We start from the raw sequence: 25,351 nt of genomic DNA, 5'->3' as shown, positions 1-25,351 counted from the left end.
TTACGAAAAAGCTTATACTTTAATGAATGAAATACTTCGCATGTAATACTAATAATTCTTATTTTGGAAATTGCATCTCAAAAAATGATATCCTTTGAACAGTACTGTTGCAGAAGCTGTTACTTCTCATATAAAACTGCCAACTCTAAGTTTGAAAAAGATTTTTAACAAAAATGATTTCCTTTTAACAGTACTGTTGCGGAGGCTGTGATTATTGGAGTGGAACCTTCAGGGAAATATCAGTATGAGTATTCACCTGAAGGTGATAGAGATAATAAAGTCATCATTGGAGACTTCAGTACAATGGAAGTGAAGGGCTACAAAGAAGGAGATCCGATTTTAATGTACAGAAGTGATGGTATGTACTCATGACATAGTAAACTTTATAAGTTGACATAATTGATACAAAGTAATAAAATGATAGAAATAATGTTTATGTGTACGTTGCAAATCATACATATGTCATTAACATGCTTCAAAGAAGCGTTTAATTTGTTCAGCTTGATTATTGATTGAAATATACCAATGTATATCTACATTAAACATACGTGTATTTCTATGGTTTTTTTTATAATTATTTTTTTTAGGGGGGGGGGGTCCGAATTTCTATCTTCAAAGACCAAAGATTATTTTTATTATTTTTATTGAAACAGATAAAGAAAAAATATTTAAAGAAAACGTGAATAGAGTTCCAATTTAGAAATATTTCTACATTATGAATTCAAATTGATTTTGGTTTTTGTTCCAAACGATAATTTTTTTTCAAACACAATAGTTGTTGCAGACAAGGCCTTTTACACTTGTTTACGTCTAATTTTTTTTAACTTCTTTTCAGCCTCTCAAAAGTCCCTTTCCCAGACATACATGTATGCACCTCCATATTTAGTGCCTGAGGTAATTAAATGTACTTTGATTTTTCTAAAAAAAAAAATATATATAAATATTTTAATATTAATATAAATCCATTCAAGTCAGTGAATTATATAACAATACGTAGTATATGATAAACAAACGTGATAACAGTTGACAAAAAAAATTAGATGTACAACTTAGCGTGTTATAATAATACAAAGAAAGATTTTTTTCATGGTAGTATTTGGTTAAAAAAAGAAAAAAAATTTCATTAACTTATTCAGGAGAGAAACCTTAAAATTTTCTCTTTTCCATTTACAGAATTTTTTTTTACAAATAGTTAGAAGGATAAATTAAAAGCATTTTTTTCATTTGATGATATTTAAAAAAGATTAATGTTGATTTTCATGGTTACATGTACAATGGGTTAATATGACGGTTTCTTTATATGATCTATTTCATTATTAACTTTATTCCCTTTTCAACATTTGTTTATGCCTATGAATGATTTACTATAAAATGCAACATCTAATCTATTTGGACACAATTTTTTTCCCATTGCAATTTGGATTCGGTAGGAATGTTCAAATGTGCTGAAGTTGACAGACAGTAATTGGATGTCCACGATTTTGAATCAAAAAGCCACATGTTCTGCTGATATCAATCGACTAACTGGTAAAAAAATTTTGATAATCCTTATCAAATATATTTTTTATTGAAATTATATTATTATTCCATATTAAATGCAAATTCATATACATGAAAGGTTTTAGCGATTATTTTTTGGCACATCCATAATTTTAAATTTTCATGGCATATTTCAAAATATTGAAAGTCAAACCAACTTCCTTCTGTTATACACAATGAACAACATTTTGGTATATCTTTGCCAAATCAGTTCCTTTCAAATATTGTATGTAACTTTCATGTATTGATGTACGTTCAATCTATAAATATCAAACTTGATCGCTGAATAAGATACATCAAGGATTTTTTTTTCCCGAAAGAAATTGTCCTAAGTTGTAGAAATAAATCTGTTTATCAAAATTGTAGTTCAGGAGCAGATGATGGTCGTACAAAGTAGAAATTTGATTGGTTGGCTAGATGGTTATGGAGACAATGGATCTGTAGAGGACACTTTTGCATTTCTGCCTAACACTCTGAACACAATTGCATTCCTGTATCCAGGCTTAGGAATGTTTGCTGATCTGAATATCCACAGACTCTGTTTTTATGCAGGTAAGCTAAAGAATGTTGAAAAAAATCAAATTTAGTCTGTAAAATATATACCTGTATACAGGGTCTAATGACATGATTTCCATAAGAGTATGAGACTGCTCAGATTGAGAAAAAGAAATGTCTGGTGTATCTTACTACAAGCAAAATATCCTTTACAGTGTTTAAATTAATGCTTAAAAGGCATTACATTTTCATTTACCAACATGGTTCTTACAGATCAGTTGCTTAACTACCAGCAACAGAAAAAGATTCATCTAAGAAACCCTCTGCACTTCATGGATATGCATGCCTTGACCCCAAAATCTAACCTGTCTGCTGATGTCACATTTGCATGTAAATTTCAAGCATGGGTGTATATAGCTCTTATAGCAAAGCAGGTAAGAAAAGAGAAAAAAAAGCCATTAAAGCAATCTAAAGCAATTATTCAAATCACTTTGTATTGCTTCCTGAAGGTAATACTAGTGTATCAAGAAATATAAGTTTAAAATAGTATATTATACATTCTAAATGAGTAGAAATTCTGTGCAATATCAAGTAAAAATCAACATTTTGCTAACATGTATCTGTTAATTATCTGTTAATTGTTATTAATAGCTTCTTCTACCGTCACATAAATCCATTTTGCCAGAAAAGGACATACAAAGTTTTTCAAGGTCAGAGGTAGGTAAAACTTATTTTATATTGACTGATTTGAATTGCATGTATTATAATGTAAAAAAGTCATTTATTTTCGAATTTCTATTCTATATTTCTTTTTATATCTTAAAAGGATAAACAACTTTTAAAGGGGGGCATCTTCTTTCATAATATTATAAACCATGACCTCGGATATTTACTATCTACACAATTTTTAGGACTATGCCAAAAAATTATACTTTTTTATTTCATCAGATTGAGCATATGTTGTTTGATGTAGTCCACCAGTTCGCTTCCATAAGCAGTTTGTTTGCAGCTCAGTATGGCGGTTTACAGAACCAGAGCAACCCTGTCTCAGGAACAAAATCTATCCTTCAACTTTCTGAAGGTCAGTGTCAACCATTGATAAAATACAAGGGAAATCCAATCACTGACCCAAGCAATCTCATTCAAGATGGCGCTCTGTGTATCTGTAAAGCTCACAAAATTTCCATGGCAACTACGGATTATGATCTTGAAAGCGAACTGGATATCTCCTACGACCTTTTTCATCCGTACATGGAGAATGTCAATTCAGTCGATTTGAGAATCACCAAAAAAATTGCTTTTCCTGGGGACTTTTTCCAGAAAATGCCAAATTTGGAAAATTTCTCCATAACTGGATGTTTCCTAAAAGAAAAACAACCTCTTCCTGGCAACAGTGCAACCCTAAAGGAACTAAGATATATAAATATCAGCCATGTCAATGTCAAAGAACTACCTTCTGATATTTTTCGAGCGGAGAAACTGAAGGAGGTTCATTTCCAGGGAATTCCTTTAGTGAAAGTGAAAAACATCATGCAGAGATTCTCAAAACCCTATGTTCTAACAAAGTTAACTCTGAATGACATCAAACTGGAAGAATTACCAAGCGATATCAAGAATCTGGTTTTGTTAGAAGAATTAAGTCTTGATCATAACCCTTTAACGAGGCTTCCAATCTCTTTAAAGGAGCTGAAGAAACTCAGGGTGCTTTCTATACAGGGTACTTGTCTATTCAATCACATAGATAATTTGCTTTTACAAACTTTCTGATCAACCGACTTCAAAAGGGTTCCATATTCTTTTTTTTTTGGTTCAATGTTACCATTTATCTCTCATATCATAGAAATCTGTTGATAATTAACCCTGAACCTTTTTTTTTCATTTTTGCAGCCTATTTTGTACAAAAATTTAAATATTGACCTTTTGTTTATTCAATGTTATTGTTTTGAGCTTCATTTTTCACAAATTGAAAATAAGGGATCTAAACGTTTGTAGAAGAAATATAAATTCCCAAGGACGTGATCTATTATGTCGAATGTAACCAATTTAAGCACTAAAACAAAAACAGTTAAGGTCAAGATCTAGTGAATGAAAGGTACCTACAGATTTTTCAAATTTGAAAAACGAGTTCTTTTAATGATCCTTTACAAATATAGCTTGGTAAAATAAGGTGTATCGGGACATAATTTTTAGGTAAATTCAATGAAAACGTATTTTAAACTCATTTTCAATGAAAAATGAAGAAAGTCATGTATAAATTTCGAAGTTTTTTCCATCACAGGAAAAGGAAATGTAGCAATATTGCCAACAGTGTCACAGAAAACTTTTTTTCGTATCTTCTTGACCTCTTCTTTAAAATGATATTAAATTGAATATATGTATCGGGGTAACTTTCGATATGATATCAAATTGAATTCCATGAAAATGCTTCTTTTTCTACATAATTCTATTAGAGCTGTAAAGTACGGGAAAAATTAAATCAATTATGTCGTCATAATGGATCTAGCAACAACAAGACAGTCTAAATTCATTTACTAGATCTTGACCTTAAATGTATCTGTAATTAAATTTAGACAAAGTGGAAATTGTGCTTTCTTGTTAATGATAGTGTAATATTTTCAAAGGATTTCCACTGATGAACTTTGACGGAGAAGTAGAAAGTTTGACCAGACAACAGTACAAAGACTGGCATAAAGATAATCCAGCAATCACAAACTTTTTGTCCTCGAAGGTAAGGTGGAATCTTTTGAATAATAAATCTAATAATAAAATTTAAATTTGAATTCATAAGATATTTATCCTGACTATTGTTAACACGATTATAAATATGAAAATTCAAATGTATTGATTTTTTTTCCTGAAAAAGAAAGTAGAGGCTTTATTTGACGAAGTGGACAGAAGGCGAAGAGGTACTTTGGACGTCTCAGAGATTGCGCAGCTTAACCTCAAACTCTTCTTCCTACTCCCAAGATTTGGAACTGATGGTATGGTAGACAAGTATTGTTTTGAATTTTGACAGAGCAAAACAATTTCTTTATTTAAGTAACATCCACTGACAAAGCTCACAAAGACACAATCTACACTCGAACTTTCACAGAATGATTTTTTTAAATGTTAGAACAAATTGCTAGAAATAAGTACTTGTTTGCAATTCTGTCTATATGTAGGATTCAATGAGAAATTTGGAGGATGGCCTGACGTCATATTCAAATTAACCCAACTGAAGGAACTCTATTTTGGATATCAGGGAATCACCCTTATTCCATCAGATCTAAAGGCCTTAACCCAATTGGAGGTTATGGATCTCCAGCATTGCCCTCTTTTGGAGACATTGTCAGCAAAGTTAGGATTTATGACAAATCTAAGAAGTATGTAACACAGGTGTATAGAGAAACGATGTGACTTTGCAACAGTAATACGTTTTACATGATTGTAATGTTAGTGTTTATGATTATTGGAGGATCTTTAGAATTCACATTAAACCTAATGTATATATTTTATGTCTTTTAAATGTACCCCCCCCCCAAAAAAAAAAATAAACTTCAAATAAGTATTTTGAAGCTCTGAAAGACTCCTCCTGCGTATTTTAAATTGTAGGGTGGGCAAAGTTTTATGTCTATAACCACCAGATTCTCATCACTACATAATATTACAGTATTATGAAGTAAATGAACAATAATTTTTGAAAAGAATTAAATGAAAATTTGAATGCCGTTTTGATTCCCATTCACAGATATCAATTTGAAACATTGCCCCTCCCTAAGAACGCCGCCGCACGAGGTTGTTAGTCGTGGCTTTGAATCAGTGAAGGCCTACCTGAAGAGACTAGACGGTGGTTTTACTACCTGCAGGAGAACAAAACTTATGTTTGTTGGGGTGGGAGATGCTGGTAAAACCAGGTAAGACAGCAAAGGATAAATTTAAATCTGTATTGTTTCATGTATTCCATGCATATGAAAGATTCCATTTTAAAGGTATTATCGACAGTTGTTCAGCTTATGAAAAACATTTTCGACGTACCTGATAAATGCATTAGTTCACACTAAGTTATATCATTCCTCTAGACCGTTCACGGTAGCTCAGTCGGTAGAGCACTCGCTCCGTGATCGGGAGGTCGTGAGTTCGAATCTCGGCCGCGACAGACCCAAGTCGATAAAATGGGTAGCAACTGTTCCTTCGCCATGCGCTCGGCAATTTGAAGTGAAAGTTGCGGGTCTTTCGGATGAGACCTTAAAAACCGAGGCCCCGTGTCACGGCAGGCGCTGGCACGATAAAGATCCCTCACTGCTCAATGGCCCTGAGTGCCGAGTAAAGGTCAAAATTTGAAGCCCTTCACCGGTATATGGTGACGTCTCTATATGAGTGAAAAATTCTCGAATGGGACGTAAAACAACATACAATCAATCAATCATTCCTCTATATTAGTCATTGCATGTGTAACATAAAACTGATTCTTCACAACTTCACAATCAGCCCTTTGTTCATTTATATGAAAATATGTTTATTCGCTAGTGATTTTTCAAAAGAAATATTTAATTAAAATACATACAATTTCAGCATTCATCCCTGGGCAGATTTATAAGAAACAGAGTTTAAACATTCACAATTTCTTTAAAGAAATGAAATATATTTCTCCCAATTATCAGAGGGTCGTTGGACCTTAAAGGATTTATCAGCGTCAAAAATTACATAAGACATCAAAAACAAGCTAGTTGCAAGCACGATTGAAAAATATATTAAAAAAATGACCAGGAATCAATATCTATTTATAAAAATTTGTCCCAAAGCGACATTCGTCGGGATAAAATGTTTCTGTTTTTCTAGTTTACTTAAAGCGTTGACCAGTACCTCCAAGAAAACAAGTGGTACCCAAAATGCCATGTTGACAGATGGTATAGATATCAAGTCATGGAAAGTAAAGGTACCGGAGAAAGGAGAGATAGTCTACTCAGCCTGGGATTTCGCTGGACAGTCTGTTTACTATAATACTCATCAGGTTATCGATTTTTACCTTAAATTTGAAATATTAAAATTCAGTAGGAAGTAGAACTCATAACCTGAATGAGGATTTTTTTTGGTTTGACAGTTACTCAATTCTTGCATGTATTGACACCTGTGAAACTTTCAATGTAGAAATTCAGATACAAAATTAATCTTCCATATTTTATACACTAAGTTTTTTAAGTAATCTGTTTCACTCAAATGAGAATGTTACTTAGGCCAGAAAAACATAGAGCTGATCTAATTGTCCAAACATTGCTAGATTTCTGCTCGTGTATCCGTGAACATATGAAGTTTATGCTCGATCTTGTGATGTTTAAACACTCAGGAATTCATATGAAAAATTTGATTTTATCATTATTAAGAATGTCCAAGCACTGGGTTAATATTATAACTTATTGAAGTACATATTTTTGTTAGTTTTTCCTTACCTCTCGAGCCGTGTATCTCCTGCTTTGGAACATGAGAATGGGATTTCAACATGCTGGTCTGGATTTCTGGTTAAGCTCAATAGCATGTCATGCTCCAGATGCCCCAGTTCTTATCATAGGAACACAGGCAGACCAGGTGATATTGAAACAAACAAACAAATTACTTAATCTTACTATTCTTTGATCGACTTATATAAAAAAGATCATTCATTAAATAAGTACTTGTATTTATTATAAAGTGACAAGTGCGATTTATAGATTACTATATGAAATGAAAACATTTTTAATAGCATCTCAAATTTAATGTGCTTCTATTTTGTGTATTTTTAGAATCTCTATTGAGCTTTATATATTACATTAGATGAATGAAAAGGTTTAGAGTCTTAATTCATTATTATTTATAATGAATAGATTCCGAAACCGGAAATTGAAGAGAAGGTCATTAAGAATTCATACCCTCAAATCCAGGGATTTCACTATGTCAGCTCAATCCAAGGAACGGTAAGAAGGAAAATTGAACAAGATCCAGGGCATTTCAAATTTATAAATTTATAAAGAAATATTAAACATTTAGTCTTTTAAGAGGCAATTGTCTCTCTTGTCAGATTATCAATGCAACTTTATAACTTTAAATACAGTATGCTTTCTATTTTCTTTTCTTGCAGGGCATAAAAGAACTAGAGGAACAATTGATAGAAATAACTTTGCAGCAACCTTATTTAGAGGAAAAGATCCCTCAAGTCTGGCTTAATTTAGAAGAAAAAATGTTAAAGTAAGTTGTTCTATGGAAAAATAAATACTGTTCAAATAAAATTTATTTACATATAGAGTGTACTTTTTAAAATCATTTCAATCTTGATCTTAAATTATTTTGTTGTATATTTTGGCCTTGTAGGTTAATAAGTGTAAAGCTCAAGAAATAACACTTCTTCCTTAAAGTTTTGTAATGAATTGAAACTTCAATTTTCTTTCCGAAAAATTTTATAGTTTAAAATGATATGTTTAGGAAGTGTAAAAAAAATTCATTTGTATGCAATTAAAGATGCAACTGTTCAAATGAGGTAGCTTGAAATAGATTTGAAATGGTATCCAGTAGAGTAAAATGGGAATTATTGAAATGTTTTCATCCTGATAAAAAATGATGGATATTTTTGAATTTTTCTATGTTTATTTGGTTTGCCTGAGATTTATTTTTTTTAATTTGAAGTGCATGTGTTTTTATTAACATAATAAAATTGAAAATATATTTTATAGAAACAAGCAGTTTTATTCAGAATGTTCATATTTTTTACAGAATGCGGAAAGATAGCAGTATTCTTAGCTGGAGTCAAGTAGAACAGATAGCAAGAGATGAAGGGATTTACCATGAACAAGATGTAAGTGTAACTTTATTCAAACCTGCAAATGACGGGTAGAGATCTGTCAAGTTACATGTAAATGAAGAAAATCTTTACTGTAAACAGAACCAAAATAAACTTTTTGATGGAAAACGTCTTAAAATGACTATTATGTTTTAAACTTCTTACTAATCTTAAGCCTTAAATGACGAAGAGATCATTGATGTAAACTTGCAGTCCGTAAAATAATCATTTTTTATTATTATTTTACTTTTTATTTCGCACGTCTTCAGCTAAAGGAAGCCATTTCCTTCCTTGATAACCTTGGAACTGTTCAGTATTTTGATACAGACTTCTTGAGAGACAAGGTGGTTGTTGACCCACAGTGGATTGTCAAAGTAATGGCCTGTGTGGTATCTGTCAGAGCATCTGCCATACAGGTAAATATGAAAGATATAAGGGGAGAAAATGCTTTTCTACATTTCTTTCCTCTTTATCATGATTGATGTTGCCTAATTAAGGCAGGGAAAACTGGTCAATTTAAATTTGGGTGTAGAAATATGATAACTCATTTAGAGATTTTGTTTGAATAAGTAGTGAAAACGTTTTAGTTTGTGCTGTTTATTGTATGATTCACTTAAGAGTAAATGTTATTTAGGATTTAAGATGAAAGATCAAGAAAGTTTTATGACACTTGTGATGCAATAACTTGGATCATTCGTTTTGAGCACAACATCCTTAAATTTACTAGAAAGATGCTGATTTTTAAGGAAAAATACTGAATATACACATACATGTAATGAAAAAAACAGTACCAAGTAAAAAGAATACTTTAAATGTACTTATTTACAAATAAACAGAAATGCACATATGCATTCTGAAGCCCATGGATCAAAGGTTTCAACATAACAAAATTATTGAAGTTATCTTACTAAGGGACCTTGTATCAAGTTATCAATTTTGTTCGTTTTAACACGCTTTCAGAAAAATGATGGCCGATTCGAGCATTCTCAATTGGATGCTGTATGGGAGAAATATGACGCTGACCTTCGACCCTGGTTGCTCAGCCTCACAGAAGAATTTGACCTGACCTTTCCCCTTCCAGGCCAACCTCTAAATATAGTACCATGTCTTCTTCCAATGGAGCCACCAGAAGAGGTAAGTTTTTGATAAAATTCAATTGTTAATTAAGAGCATGAAAGTACTTGAAATGTAAATTGATATGACGTTTGCATGCTTAAAAAAACTACTTCCCAATCAAAAAACTAGTTTCTATTGTACAATGTCACCCCTACCCATAATCAAGTACCACCGCAATTTAAAAAAAAATATACCAAGTATCTTAATTTTGGTCAAGTATTTTGAATTATCTTTTTTTTCCTTTAAAAAATTGATTAAAAAAATTAATTAAAAAAAATCTACTGATATATCTTATATATTGTAGTTGCATTGATGCTACATGTATATATTTCCAGTGAATAAAAAGTCTATATATTTTTCGCGTCAAATTGTTCATCTTAGATGTGTCTTTGCAGTTTCGATGGCCTGATCTTGACCCGCTTTCATCTGATGGCATCAGTGAAAACAAAATCGTCTACAAATTTGTCTACCTTCCTGGAGGCCTCTTCAACAGACTTCAGGTGATTAAATTAATCAGATTATCTAATTATTTAAAACCCACCTATTAGATATTGTATAATTTCACATATGTGAGTGCTGTTTGAGAGTTAATTTCACTTTAAATCATTACAATTTATCTTAATCAAGGTTTAATGTTACATAGTTAGTTTACATAATGAAAGAATGAATTCTAAATATACCAGTTAAACATGAATGTATGATATCGAAATTGAAAAAGAATCATCATTTTAATGAATTTTTACTTACAAAAAAGGTTAACATTTTCTATATAAAACAAATCAATCGGACAAATTTATATGTTAAATTATGCGGGTTTTTTTCATTGCAATCGAATCTGTTAAAAAAAGTATTATGGAAAAAAAAAGCAATATTTGTTTAGCAGGAAATTATTAATTTTCAATTTTTCACAGGTTAGATTGTTTAATTTTTCTGATGGAAAAATGATCTGGAAAAAGGGCTCCTACTTACAAAAGAATCAACACTTAGCTCTGATCCAACAGAACAGGTATGAAAAACCACTGAATATCTATAATTTGATAACCATAAAACATAGAAAAAACAGAAAATATGGTTATTGAAAAAAAAAATTGCATAATCATATGCAAAGGAAGAAAAATTGGAAAAGATTGCGCCGTATTTTTCATGACGTTTTGTGGATAAGCTCTTGTCAATCAAATGACATATGAGTGAGCCTGTGTATGAGAAAAAAAAATTCAAAAGAGTGTTGCATGTCAAAACTTTTTGTCCTTTTCTTCCATCAATTTTAAAAATGATTTTATCTGTAGTGACCGTCAGCTGACTGTTACTGTACAGGGCCCACGTCCAGAGAACGTTTTGTTCCTGATTCACGAAGTTTTGGAGAGCCTTATCACAGAATCATATCATGGAGTGACCTATGATTATTATCTTCCTTGTCCAGACTGTATTGCTAAAGGGGTAATTTCTTACAAGTTTTAAGGTTCATAAACCCTCTGCTCACTCATATAAAATGTTTCCTTAACTCTCATGACTTTCCAAAAGATATGTATTTGTTAAGTTAAACACAAACAATTATAGCATAGCTTGCGGGGCAAAATTGGACAAAAAGACACTTCAACTTGACGAATTTATAAAATTTATAAAGGAATAATAGACATTTATATCATTAATAGTTATCTCTCTTATCAGAGTATTGATGAACCTTAAATAATATATGCAAGATACATCGTAAAATTATTAATACATTTTGAATTCCGAGGTTATTAATGACAATAAGAATTTATGCTTGTTTGTAGTAAGAAACTTACGTTTTTGAGGTTATTAATAAGGTGTATGTGTTTACAGTCTGATAGCTTTAGGAACCCTTACCTCTTCAAAGCATCCATCATCAAGAAAGGAAAGAATATGAATGCTCCTTTTCTTCAATGCACTGAGAATTTCCATACTGTTGCTATGACACAGTTATTGGGTATGTTGTGAATAGTGAGATTTGTAGATCATTTCAAAACAAAGAGTGATAGATTGTCCTCTTAAGACAGTTAACAATGTCCTTTATTTTTTTTTTTTTAAGAAGCAAAAATTGCATGTAGAATTGTTTGAATTTTACGGTTTCAGCAAGCTCCAACTGTCTAGCCTTTTGTCATAACAACGGGGGAGATGAAAGCATAAATAATAAATGTCCACTAAATAAACTAAATATTTTGTTGTTTGAAATATTTTGAAGATCACGAAGTAAGGCACATTTGTTCTCATAAATCATTTAATTTCTTCAGCTATCATGCCGGATGATCGGAATTCAGACTTCGACATACATCTTCAGAACAGTATCAGCGCCTTACAGTCAATCAATAATGACATTGAATATGATGTAGCTGTTCTATACTGTCAAGCAGATATACCTCCCAAAGGCAAGAAAGACCTCATCAATCCGAAAGAAGTAAAGAATGATTTGCTTGCTTGGAATTACAGTGTGTAAGTACATATATGTGCATATGATATAGGTAAAGTAAAGTGAGCTATCATTTTGAGCAATTTTATTTGGTTATATAATATAGTTTAGTTATATTCATTCTTCTCATGAAGTATCTTTCTCAAAAGAAAATATTAGTAAAATGTATTACCTTTATTTACAATTAATAGAATCTTTTACAAAAGTAATTTTGCATATTTTATTATAATATGTTTTCTAATTTTTAGTTGGATGCCTGAAAGTGTAACCCCAGATAGAGTCAGCGAGATGACACTTCAGCTAAAGAACTCAAAGGTATTGTAGAAGAAGTTGTTTTTGGCAAACTAGGCAATTGTGTGCTTTATTCATTTACTATGATCTTATATTTCTTTTCTTATTTCAAACTTTACATGAAACACAACAATAAGATGTTTCAAGCAATCAAAAGTTGTGAAGGCAATATGTTTACTGTTATATGTTTGAAAGAATTTCTAATAAAAGTATGTTGTATGCTACATGTTAGATAACTATTTGATCAATTAATTTATTTTGTGATGTTTTAATGCACTTGTATATGTTTTAATATATATGATAGTTGAGACAGATGTGCTGTATCTGCTATGTTGTCTTTATTTCACTCGTAGTTGATATGTAGAATTAAAGGTAGTAGTATATTGTATGTATTGTTGCAATTTATATGATGAATTTCAGGTTGTTGTCTGCTGTATGTCTGACCAATTTGAGAAGGATGAAACTTGCCATAATATGTTCTTGTACATCACTAATCAACTCAGAAAGAAGATCCTTATTGTAGTTGTAAGACCCAGCATGGCTTGGCAGGAAACAGATCTTGGAATGAAAATTGGTGATGCTGTAAGCCTCTTAATTCAATTTAAGTGTCAAGATTTAAAATTATTATATACTAGCTCAAAATTACTATAATTCTTAGTTGCATTTCCCCCCAACTTTTAAGGATAAAAAATCGAAAATCCATAATGAAACAAAATTGTTTACCTAACCAGAAACGAATATTGTAATGTATTTTAATTATCACACTGAAGATTTTGCGCAATATGCTTCATTTACTGTTTAGTGTAAACATAAAATTCAGAGCATATTAAGTCAAGATATTAGTAGTTGTATTAGTTTGTACAAGGAATAGCGGATAACCATAAAGGCGCGAAGGGCACTATAATGAAAAATGAAAACAGAAACCTTTACAGCATTGATATTTTTTGGATGAATTGCGGTTAACTTTTTAATCAATGATTACTATGAACTTTCTTATGAACAAAAGTTACCCATATCTAGTAATTGCCTTTGAACGCATTTTGTAGAAAAAATACATTTTTAGCTCACCTGAGCCAAAGGCTCAAGTGAGCTTTTCTGATCAAAATTTGTCCGTTGTCTGTCGTCGTTGTTGTCGTTGGCGTTATCGTTGGCGTTATTGTTGTTGTAAACTTTTCACATTTTCATCTTCTTCTCAAGAACCACTGGGCCAAATTCAACCAAACTTACCACAAAGCATCCTTGGGTAAAGGGGATTCAAGGTTGTTCAGATGAAGGGCCACGCCCTCTTTCAAGGGGAGATAATTAGGAATTAGGGAAAAAATAATGGCATCATTTAAAAATCTTCTTCTCAAGAACCAGTGGGCCAGGAAAGATGAAACTTATGTGGAAACATCCTCAGGTAGTGTAGATTCAAGTTTGTTCAAATCATGACCCCCGGGGGTAGGGTGGGGCCACAATGGGGGATCCAAGTTTTACATAGGAATATACAGGAAAATATCTTTAAAAATCTTCTGCTTTAGAACAGCAAAGCCATGATTGGTCATATTTATATGGAAGCATCCTCAGGTAGTGAAGATTCAAGTTTGTTCAAATCATGACCCCCGGGGGTAGGGTGGGGCCACAATGGGGGATCAAAGTTTTACATAGAAATATATAGGAAAATATCTCTAAAAATCTTCTTCTTAAAAACAGTAAAGCCATGATTCGTCAAATTTATATGGAAGCATCCTCAGGTAGTGAAGATTCAAATTTGTTCAAATAATAAACCCCGGGGGTAGGGTGGGGCCACAATTGGGGATCAAAGTTTTACATAGATATATATAGGAAAATATCTTTAAAAATCTTCTTCTTAAGAACAGCAAAGGCATGATTGGTCATATTTATATGGAAGCATTCTCAGGTAGTGAAGATTCAAGTTTGTTCAAATCATGACCCCCGGGGGTAGGGTGGGGCCACAATGGGGGATCCAAGTTTTACATAGAAATATATAGGAAAATATCTTTAAAAATTTTTTGCTTTAGAACAGCAAAGCCATGATTGGTCATATTTATATGGAAGCATCCTCAGGTAGTGTAGATTCAAGTTTGTTCAAATCATGACCCCCGGGGGTAGGGTGGGGCCACAATGGGGGATCCAAGTTTTACATAGAAATATATAGGAAAATATCTTTAAAAATCTTCTGCTTTAGAACAGCAAAGCCATGATTGGTCATATTTATATGGAAGCATCCTCAGGTAGTGAAGATTCAAATTTGTTCAAATCATGACCCCCGGGGGTAGGGTGGGGCCACAATGGGGGATCAAAGTTTTACATAGAAATATATAGGAAAATATCTATAAAAATCTTCTTCTTAAAAACAGTAAAGCCATGATTCGTCAAATTTATATGGAAGCATCCTCAGGTAGTGAAGATTCAAATTTGTTCAAATAATAACCCCCGGGGTAGGGTGGGGCCACAATTAGGGATCAAAGTTTTACATAGAAATATATAGGAAAATATCGTTAAAAATCTTCTTCTTAAGAACAGTAAAGTCATGATTGGTCATATTTATATGGAAGCATCCTTAGATAGTGAAGATTCAAGTTTGTTCAAATCATTACCCCGGGGATAGGTTGGGGCCACAATGGGTGATCAAAGTTTACAGAGGAATATATAGGAAAAAGTCTTTTTCTCAAGAACAGAAAAGCCATGATTAGTCAAATTAATATGGAGGCATCTTTGGGTAGTGTAGAATGAAATTTGTTCAAATGAGGGCCCCCGGGGGTAGGGTGGGGCTACAATGGGGGATCAAATTTTTACAAATGAATATATGGGAAAAAAATCTGCTGCTCAAGAACAACAAAGCCATTTGTTATATTGATATGAAAGCATCATCAGGTAGTTTAAAATTCAACACCCCCCTCCCTGTAAACCTTTCAATACTGTACTGATTTTTGCTTTTTTTCCTAGCCAATGTGCTCAGGTAAGCGATGTGGCCCATGGGCTTCTTGTTTTTTCACAGTTTGTTTGTATGATACGAAGTCCAGATAGATATAAAGCTAAGATCGTAGATCTCAGAGATATGGTGGAAAAGACGTTGATTGCCATGGAAAAGGTTCACTTTATCATCGTATTTAAAGAAATCTTTGTTAAATATAGGAAAAGTCTAAAGATATAATATTATAAATTGAAATGACTAAATGTAAGTTTAGGTCAAGCTAGTTATATAGGAATTTTTTTTTCAAAATATTAAGCACGCTTTGGAAAAAAAATATCATACAGTTTAATTCATTATTGATATGTTTTGCTGAATAGTCTGGAAAGGTGAAATAATGTTGCATAAATGCAAGAAACAATGTGGTAAACAATGGTCAAACCTTAAAGAAAATTGTTAAATGTTTTGAACTTTTTTAATTGTAGGACAAACAGAGACCGGCTGATGTATTTATAAGCTATTGTTGGCAGAACTCCAAGAAAGCTGTCGAAAAGGGAACCAAAATTAAAGATAAAAGCTCCATAGGAGCAGTGGATCCGAGAGATATTAAAGATTTTCTGACAGATAAGAAAGTGTCTTGTTGGATTGATGTTGAAAAAATTGGCACAGTAAGACTTTGTTTAATTAGTAAACACATATAAACTGCAAAGACATTGTTCTCATATATATCCTGTAAAAACTAAGTTAAAGTGCAGGTTTTATAAAGAAAAATATGCATTTTGAAAACACTTGAAAAAAAAATTCAAGAGCTATCTTTGATATAATGCATACTTCATTTCGCAGTATGGTTTGTACCTGGACATTGCAATGGGACTTCAAAGCTGTAAGCTCCTGGTTTGTTGTGTGTCAGATGAGGTAACCCTTCTTTTCTTTCTAAGAAGTTGATGTTTTTGTCAAAATCATTCAAGTTTACTCGTATTTCATGACCATGGTTGCCTGATATTAAACTTTTTTGGATCAAGGACTCTTTTCGAATTTCTTCACTTGCTAACAAACTATATAGCCTTGTCTAATTTTTTAATGACTCTTTTAAAATTTTCAAATGTTATATTTTTCGTTAAAATACTAAATATTGTTCTACAAAGTTATGTTAATATAAGGATATGTACTTGGTTGGACTTGTTTTTGATATAAGTGAGATCAATTTCCTTTATTTGCTTCAGTACTCTGATTCTGAGAATTGTATGATGGAGCTGAAGTATGCTGTGTTGAATCTTAAACTACCTGTCATCGTGGTTCCTGTCGGCACCGGAAGTCGCTGGAAATCCAAGGTATGAAAATCTCTAAGTTCTTAATTGGTAAAATAGGATGCTTTGTTACATGTACCATTACCTATATACATGTATTTATTTTGATAAATAAAACACGTAATTCCATGCGTGTTTTTTAAACATCAAAATGAGACTTTTCTCAATAAAGAGATATCTTATATATTTTAGTAAAGCAGTGGAAATAGAATATATAGACGTAAGTTTTGCAGTTTGGTCTGGGTGGGTGGTTCAGGTATGAAACATATCTATCTTGTAAAGACGTAAGTTTTGCAGTTTGGTCTGGGTGGGTGTTTTAGGTTGGAATCTTTGTGGTAAAAGCAGAGGAAGAAGCACCCGAGATCTCCATGCAATTAGAGGATAATAAAGAAAAACTTCTGACCAAAGTAAAAGAGATTCTCGCAACCAAATGCAAAACAGAGGACGAAGCTAAGGAAAAACAACAACAAGAGAAAGAAAGACAGAAAAACTTGGAGAAAAAAGCTCAGGACCTTAAATTTTCCTATCAGGTATTTATAATATGGAGAGAGAGAGAGAGAGAGAGAGTGAGAGAGAGAGAGAGAGAGAGAGCAATGCAAATGGAATAGAATTTTCAATTTGAATTTTAATCTATAACAGATCTACTTATAAGATAGTTTTTAATTTCAAATATGTAATTTACAGAGTTAGTAGCTTTTTTAGTCAAATGATAATCATTTTCGTATGGAAAAAAGATTATTGATTTTGATAACTCATACACTGTCCTAAAAAAATTAAAAAAGGAAGACATGGAATTCCGTTAACATCGATAGCTAGAAAGCTTTAGGAGTGTGAAAAAGAAAGAGATCCGATCTATAACACACAGTATAAAGTAAAACACAAACAAAACATTTGGTTAAAAAGAATATGATATATATTTGTAGAATCAGAAAAATTCTGAATTTTAATTTTAGGAAGAATACGAACTACTGCAGAGAAAATTTCTCAGACATGTTACTATGATAACGACCAAGTTAAACTTTGAGGTCCTGCCCAGGTTACTGGTGTTTGATTTTGTCAAGGCTGGTAAGATTTAAAAACAGCTTTTTTTTTTAGAGTATTGCTACATGTAATAAGATGAAACAAAAGAAAAAAAACCCCAAAATTTAATCCTGTTTCCCATGTTCTATTGCACTGAAAGAATTTTTATAGATCATTTACAGCATTTGTGTTAGTTTTATTCTCTACATCTTCTCGAGTAAAAGCGTCCAGTATAATGTTTACAATAAACATAACTTTTTAATGTTAAAAACAAATTCATGAACGTGTAGTCATTTGGTGCCATACATAAAGTATATAAATTACTCAATTTAAAATGACATGTACTGAAAATTTTTTTTGTATACTCGGACGCCAAAATTATGAAAAAAATTAATTTTAAAAGGTGTTAACAATGAAGCAGATTTGAGAGCAATTTGTTCAGGAAACCTGTCTTTTCTGCAATTTTCCTGCCTTTAGCATGCATTCAAAATTGGTTCTTACAAAGTACGTTATCACGTGTGCACATTTATCTGTAGGCATAAGAAAAAGTATTACAAAATATTCTATTACAAAACAGTCATATTGACAAGAACAGTTTATCATAAATTCAGTATTTTACACATTCTTTTCATGTATCGTGCATTGAACTTTATGGTTTCCTCTTTTCATAAAAATGTTCATTTATGTAAACATTTCCGTAATTATTTTTTTTTAGGATCACCAGGGAAAAATACAGAAAAAGGAACGCCTAGGAGGCCAAGGACTGGAAAAGAACGCAGGAAGGTTAGGTCTTTTTTATCCTAATTTAGATATGGATTTAATAGCTATGTAGTTGTACTATATAACATTGGCTGAGGTGGTTTACGCTAAAAAAAATCGGTGAAGTGGTTTATCAAGAAGCATGTACTGCAATACCTTCAAATTATGGAAGTTTAATATGCGTTAGTTAGATAATCTATTCCGTATAACTAAAACTTAAAATGAAATTATCAATTTTAAAAAAATAAATCCTTATAAAAAGACTTAAAAATATACAAAAAGAAAAAAAAATAAGTGCAACTTCAAAAGAAAGTTGATATGGTTTTGCCTTGAGTCATATTATGATAAGTGCAACGCAAGTTCTATTTTATAATCTCAAAATTAATCTTAAGCAGACAGAAGTATGCGATTCCAACAAACTTAAAACAAAGAACTTTAGTTCTAGTGTATAAATCACAATTTAAAATACGATAAGTAAAAGCGTATGGAAGCTATGTTTCCTTTGATGAATACAGATCTATCATTTTTAATAGGATTCGTGACATTTTAATCATCATGGTCTTATTTAGGATAAATAACACAATTTTTTTTCGGAAATCATCAATATTTCTCATAGATTTATATTAAGATGGGTAGCCTGAATAATGTTTGCCAGGTAAAGTGGGAGAATTTTGAAAGATTTCGTCACAATGTTAAAAATGGGTGCAAAATTTTGTATAGAATTACATACAAAACGACACAAAACCGCATATTCAAGTACCAATTGCATAGAAAATTTACGATTTCTTATTATTTTAGGGATTTATTTTTTTTTATGTCTTTTCCATTCCAAATCATTCAAAAAATATATATAAATCAATGTATCAAATTTGTGTTTGTGTTATGTGTCCTGAAGCCATGTACCCTATGCATTACAACTTTGTACATATTTTTTTCAGGTACTTCCATTTGGTGATATAGTATTGCATCAAGTATTCAATGATATTAAATAAATTTCCTTAGACATATGAAAAAAAAAAAATCATAAATCAAGGTTCCATACGGAGTTCAGTTTTAATCTAAAGGCTTAATATTTTCACAGATTTACGTATTTCATTTTGCATTCTTTACATGCTTGTCAATTGTGATTTTCTTTAGGCCGTTATTTTGGATGATGAAGATGAAGACTGGCAGGCAGAGGAATTCTGTATCAAGGTCATGTGTGAACATGAAGAGGTAAGTTGAGAAAGAGATAAATTGATATTTTTTATAATAAATTGGTAAAATAACCGATTGAAAATATAATTTATTTTATGATGTAAATTTATACAACTGATGGAGAAATTTTTTTTCGTCTTTTTTCAACAAATGTGTGATGTTAAGGAATATGCATATGAAGACTATCTTACATGAGACTTCAATAATTAGAAAAAAATGATAGATTTGTAAAAAAAAAAAAAAATCATTCTTTTTTACAAAATAAAATATAAAGAAAACCTTTACCTTCCATTTCTTTTCAGGGTTGGCATGTATCGGAGAAATCCCTAAATCTGAGTGCGAGGTCTTCTGAGGAGGTGTATCACGTGCTTAGAGAGGCGGCCCCCTACCTCTCCAGACTGTATGCTGTCCTGAAACAGAGCTCAGTCAATCTAAACTGTCTGAGAGGCAAAACGGGAGACTCTTATTGCAGTTACATTGACAAGGTTTTTAAACATCTTTACTTGATAAACATTCAGCAGTGTCTATAAAATGTACCCTGTGATGTTATAAAACGTCGTGTACTCTTTTCTCTCTTTACCTATATGCATCTATTACTGTTAAAAAATCATATATTTTATTTTTTCATGGATCATTAGATTTAAATGAATATAATTTTGATAACATTTAAATTTAGGGAAATGATTATAACGAATTGAGACTGAATTTATTTTAAAGAAAGGCTTAGCTGAATCAAACTTTGGAAGGGCATATGAGGCTATTCATCATTTTGTTGCAGACCATGCAGGGAAGCGAGATCTTATGCAAAAACTTCATAGGTAGGCCCAGCCAGCAGAGGTTTAGAAATCCCATGTCATTATGTTTTTTCTTGCTTGACATTACCTGCATTTTTTGCATAGAAATCTGACTACATCTTTTATAAGGGGACCTTTGTCCAAAAAAAAAAAAAATAAAATAAAATAAATCACTGCTCAATGGGTGTCAGTCCGAAGTTAAGGTCTAAACTGAAGTTTTACCGGTCTCTTTTTCGATGAAAAATTCTTGCTATTATCGTAAAAACATACAAATCAATCGTCAATAAATTCTCTCCTAACCTAATTTGTAAAGTTTCAACATAGGGCTTTGCTTTCTTTTTAATATTCTAAAAAATATATGATATGATCAATAAAGGGTGTTTGTTCAGACGGAAATATATTAGAAAAAAATGTTCAAATCTGCGGAGAAGGTGTTGGAAATAAAATTTTGAATAACTTGGATTTCGTAGATTGTATTTTAAAGAATACAAGATATGTTGTAGTAAAAATAGTATGTAATTTTTGATTTACATGCTATTTTTCTTCCTTGTAGATGTCATTTGCCGAGTGGAAAAATATTATGGCTTTGTGATAATCATTCGAAGGGAAACCGCATCACAAAAATTTCTTTAGGTGGGGCCAGTTCAAGGTCAACCGGACTAGTCACCTTGACGCGAGAAGACGACTTTCTTAAAGAACACATGAGGAAACATCCGACAGTTCTAAAGCTTTTGAAACGTCCTGAACCCATTGAGGAGGAAAAAGAGGAAAAAGAAGAGGAGAAGGAAAAAGAGGAGGAGAATGATAAGGATGAACAGGAGACGGAGCAGGAAAATAAAGAAATGGATGAAAAAACAGTTGAAAATGCAGAGACAAGAGAGAGTAAAGAGGGAACACCTCCTGTAGGAGAAAGATCTTCTGAAGAAGTCAAAAACAGGGAAGGCACTGGGGAAATTCAAATCAAGAAAAACGCTGCAATCAAACAGGGTGGTCCAATTAACCGAGGAGGAAGCCCTTGTCCATCTAAAGGAGGCGTAAAACAAAATGAAACTCCTAAGAGTAACAGAAAAGTGCGAGAGAAAGGTGAAGGAAGCCCTTTGGCATCTAAAGGAGCTGTACAGCAAAATGACACTCCTAAGAGGACAGGAAAAGAGCAAGAAAAAGGTATAACGTGATTGATATAGATTAATTTTTGTTTATTTACAGGTATTCGAATATTCGTTGCATGAAAAGCATATCTTATTAATTTCTTTTCTAATTTATAGCTGAAGCAAAAAAGAATACTGATAGAATGCAAAGATCTACTACGAAACCCGAGAAGAAAGATGCTAGTAGCTCCGTTTGCGTTATATCATGATCATGACTAGTTTTACATGTTATATACAAATAATTAGACTGTGCCATTTTCTTAATTATATCATACCAAAAGATATAGAATATTCATGTGAATTGTTTAGGACTGATATATTTACATATTGTCTGTGACTGCTTGTTTATCAGAAGCGTCTAGAAAGGATGCCATTATAAATTTTTAGTATTCCTTTAAAAAGTAGAATGCTTTGATCTGTAATTTTTAAATATTTAACGCAATCTTTAAATGAGATTTGCGCTTTTTGTGCCTTTTATTAAACAGACTGCAATACTTTTGATATTATATCTTGTTTGTATAGATATTCCGTTTCAGTTTATTTTCTGTTTCCCTAGAAAAATGGAATGCTGCACAGTAAATCACGTTTATAAAGAAGTGCAAGGAAAGCACGATTTTGCTTTGCTGTAAACGTAGTTCAGTCTATCCTCTAAGTTCACTATGTAAAAGTCACGGGGAATTAAAATCACTCATCTGTAATCCTAAATTTATTATAAGCATGTTCGCTATAAGCTTGTTTTACTGTAATTAAGCATAATGATAAGCAGGGTAAATATTTATTGCAACAAATGCTTGAATTCTTTTTTTCATTCAATAAGTGTTATTAGTGAAAGAAAATATATTTGATGAACTTCATTTTTTGTGAAGAAGAAAAATGAAAAGAGGACTGTTGATTTTAGGTCTTTCATATGTACATGTATTTTTTAACCTCATTTTATTTGCTCAAAGAACGCTTCACAGTAGTTTGCAAAATACTCAGGAAGTTATGTCCAAAAATTTTACTATATACATTATTCAGAAAATATATAATATCATCTTATACAGATCTGTCTTGTTTTTGACAACTTTTTTGCCCTTATTTTATATACATTTTTTTCTCTGAATTGTATCAACTTTACATTTATTGATCATTTTTTTACTACATTCGTAAAAATTTGCTTCATGCACTTTAGATTATTAAACATAATGTATATTATTGTGTTTGTAATTGTTTATTCTTTATTAAGGATTATACATCAAAGGAATCATTTTTAATAAAGGAAGAGATCACATCTCCAATAATTAGTCAACATACGGAATGAATGACATAATGTATAATGTTAAAATGAAAATAATATCAAAGAAATAATTCACATTGAGAATTAATTTTTCATTTCTTTTATGTGTGGCTCAATAGGCATTTCACTTGCCTAGTTAACTTTCGGCACTCGTTTTCAGGATAAGTCCTAATTCTCTGACATATGTGTTTTATTTCATGTACTTGTGCTAGAGCGTCTAGTGTTCAGCTACATGTCATTAAAAAAATACTTTCCATAATGTGTTTTCATATCCATTCCGATGTGCGTATAGCTTAATGAGGGATTCAAGAGGAATAGATGTAAATTGAATATCCTCCAAGCCTTTACTTCTAAGCATCGAGCCACCTCTGACTTCAATTCACGTTGATATTTTATGCAACTTTTCTTATCTTTATAATGTTAATTAAATTATTTCCCTTATTTTTTTGCCATTGTCCTGGACGTTAAATCCGGTGTTTAATCAGGTTTTCAAACTTTTCAATATTTCAACTGAAAAAGAAGAAAGTTAGTGCACTGAATTTTCAACGTCATTTCTTTCTAAATCTGACAAAAAATAAGATCCACGCAAAATAAATTAATATAGAAATAACATTTGTACAAAGTTCTAATAATAGTGTCTAAAAGTAACGTCATAACGACGCCTGTAACATTTAAGCAGTGCGAAGATACACATATACACAATATACATGCAGCTGTATTTTTAGATATTTTAAAATTATTTCATATAACTGTATTAAATGTTAAGACAAAAGTCAAAATAGACAGGGGTATAAGTATGAGATTGTTTGATAACATTTGATACTGAAGATATTAAAGCACTAGTGACATTACTTTATGGTCAAACCTCGTTAACTCTTGTTGTTCATTTATACATTTGTCATGGAGTACGTTGTACAGTTAAATGATATAGCTTTTTATATGAGTTAAAGATCTACGTATTTACCATAAGGATTAGCAATCTGCTCAGTCTTTAAATCAATATTAAATACTATAGATTCCGAAATATACGCGAGAAATTCATTATGCGTAAATTCGCGGGAAACACCAATCACCAAAAAGAATTCCTCACTTATATTTTTATATTGCTAGAATAATTGTAACACCCCCCCCCCCTCCTATGAGCATTCAATTCGTGAATTCATGTTCTTAAGATTTAACTTCTACAAGACCTTTAGCGATACTAAGAACTCGTGAAAGATAAGGAATCCACAGAAATCTATGCTTCAAAATGTGAATGCTTTCACATTTTAATTGGACAAGAACGCGGACTCTCATGAAAAAAAATCATGAAAAAGAACTCATACGTATTACAAAATAAGTATTGATTCCAAAAGAAAAACACAGGGAGGTTACAGGAAGGTCACAAAATATATGAAATTCCGATTTTTTTTAAACGAAATTCCATCAGTCTAAAAGCATATTTTGTTTTAGAAAGCATGGATCACAAACCTGCCTTTCTATCAAAATTAGTTATTTCATGCAATAGTATCACATGCGAGTTGGGTATAAAAATCCGAAATTTATGGGCAATTTTGTGATCTTTTTAAGGAAGTAAAAAGTATCTAAAAATTGTAAAAATTCCACGAGAATTGAGAAAATTTGGTAAAATATCTTGCATTTTACTTTCCTACACTTTTGTCTTTTGTTGTCTTCTTGTACGGTTTAAATGAAAATTAGTACTGGTTTTCAAAACAAGCATTATATAAAGTTCTAAATGCAAATTATCACAATTTCAACTGTTTTGATTATTGTGTCAAATAAGGGTCCAAAAATACTTTTATCATACCTTATCCTTTGCAGAAGAAGTATAAAATGTTTTGTAAAACACAGTAAGCACCTCCAAAGACAGGTCACATCCGCAAATATTTGTTAGAATTATAACCAACTAATTAATAAAACACATATCAAACAAAATATGATTGAATGGTTTTGTGTGCAAGTTAGGTTTTTATATTGACCATAAAATTTGTGAAATGCCGACTTCAAACGAGATTATTGAAGACCTTGCAACACCTTAAGCGAATGTTTAAGTAAAGTGTTTTTCCACATTTTTTCTTAAATGTTTACTTTTTTAAAACAGTAAAATTATATTTTGGAACAAAGTTTGTTACAAACAACGTGTTTTGACACCATTATTGATAAAAACTCTATAAATTTCTCAAAACATTGTTCCACACATTGCAAGAAGTCCATCACTGTATAGAAGTTATCGTACTCAGAAAACGTTGGCGGTAGCCTAGTGGTGTGGCGATCAAT

General features: G+C 31.6%; 1 protein-coding gene across 1 annotated transcript in view; it reads left to right on the top strand.

Moving 5' to 3' along the window:
• Positions 1 to 22,158, top strand: part of LOC133189455 (uncharacterized) — a 69,594-nt gene extending 47,436 nt beyond the window's left edge. The window contains exons 43-79 of the mRNA XM_061324825.1: positions 192 to 358; positions 836 to 894; positions 1,431 to 1,527; positions 1,906 to 2,091; positions 2,308 to 2,468; positions 2,686 to 2,751; positions 2,983 to 3,751; positions 4,656 to 4,762; positions 4,898 to 5,015; positions 5,199 to 5,399; positions 5,765 to 5,930; positions 6,856 to 7,027; positions 7,453 to 7,599; positions 7,875 to 7,964; positions 8,129 to 8,235; positions 8,758 to 8,839; positions 9,094 to 9,240; positions 9,785 to 9,958; positions 10,336 to 10,440; positions 10,852 to 10,946; positions 11,227 to 11,377; positions 11,765 to 11,888; positions 12,193 to 12,391; positions 12,617 to 12,683; positions 13,080 to 13,241; positions 15,661 to 15,753; positions 16,059 to 16,241; positions 16,417 to 16,488; positions 16,797 to 16,904; positions 17,201 to 17,410; positions 17,834 to 17,945; positions 18,616 to 18,683; positions 19,797 to 19,874; positions 20,159 to 20,341; positions 20,574 to 20,674; positions 21,204 to 21,814; positions 21,916 to 22,158. Coding sequence (XP_061180809.1) covers positions 192 to 358; positions 836 to 894; positions 1,431 to 1,527; positions 1,906 to 2,091; positions 2,308 to 2,468; positions 2,686 to 2,751; positions 2,983 to 3,751; positions 4,656 to 4,762; positions 4,898 to 5,015; positions 5,199 to 5,399; positions 5,765 to 5,930; positions 6,856 to 7,027; positions 7,453 to 7,599; positions 7,875 to 7,964; positions 8,129 to 8,235; positions 8,758 to 8,839; positions 9,094 to 9,240; positions 9,785 to 9,958; positions 10,336 to 10,440; positions 10,852 to 10,946; positions 11,227 to 11,377; positions 11,765 to 11,888; positions 12,193 to 12,391; positions 12,617 to 12,683; positions 13,080 to 13,241; positions 15,661 to 15,753; positions 16,059 to 16,241; positions 16,417 to 16,488; positions 16,797 to 16,904; positions 17,201 to 17,410; positions 17,834 to 17,945; positions 18,616 to 18,683; positions 19,797 to 19,874; positions 20,159 to 20,341; positions 20,574 to 20,674; positions 21,204 to 21,814; positions 21,916 to 22,007 — 5,830 coding nt within the window. The 3' untranslated portion in view covers positions 22,008 to 22,158. The remainder of the gene's footprint in view (positions 1 to 191; positions 359 to 835; positions 895 to 1,430; positions 1,528 to 1,905; positions 2,092 to 2,307; positions 2,469 to 2,685; positions 2,752 to 2,982; positions 3,752 to 4,655; positions 4,763 to 4,897; positions 5,016 to 5,198; positions 5,400 to 5,764; positions 5,931 to 6,855; positions 7,028 to 7,452; positions 7,600 to 7,874; positions 7,965 to 8,128; positions 8,236 to 8,757; positions 8,840 to 9,093; positions 9,241 to 9,784; positions 9,959 to 10,335; positions 10,441 to 10,851; positions 10,947 to 11,226; positions 11,378 to 11,764; positions 11,889 to 12,192; positions 12,392 to 12,616; positions 12,684 to 13,079; positions 13,242 to 15,660; positions 15,754 to 16,058; positions 16,242 to 16,416; positions 16,489 to 16,796; positions 16,905 to 17,200; positions 17,411 to 17,833; positions 17,946 to 18,615; positions 18,684 to 19,796; positions 19,875 to 20,158; positions 20,342 to 20,573; positions 20,675 to 21,203; positions 21,815 to 21,915) is intronic.
• The last annotated feature ends 3,193 nt before the right edge of the window (positions 22,159 to 25,351 follow it).

Source organism: Saccostrea echinata, unplaced genomic scaffold (assembly GCF_033153115.1).
Source record: "Saccostrea echinata isolate AGI-Se365-2 ecotype Australia unplaced genomic scaffold, CSIRO_AGI_Sech_v1 ptg000018l, whole genome shotgun sequence".
Lineage (NCBI taxonomy): Eukaryota > Metazoa > Mollusca > Bivalvia > Ostreida > Ostreidae > Saccostrea > Saccostrea echinata.
This window is presented reverse-complemented; position numbering and strand designations above follow the sequence as displayed.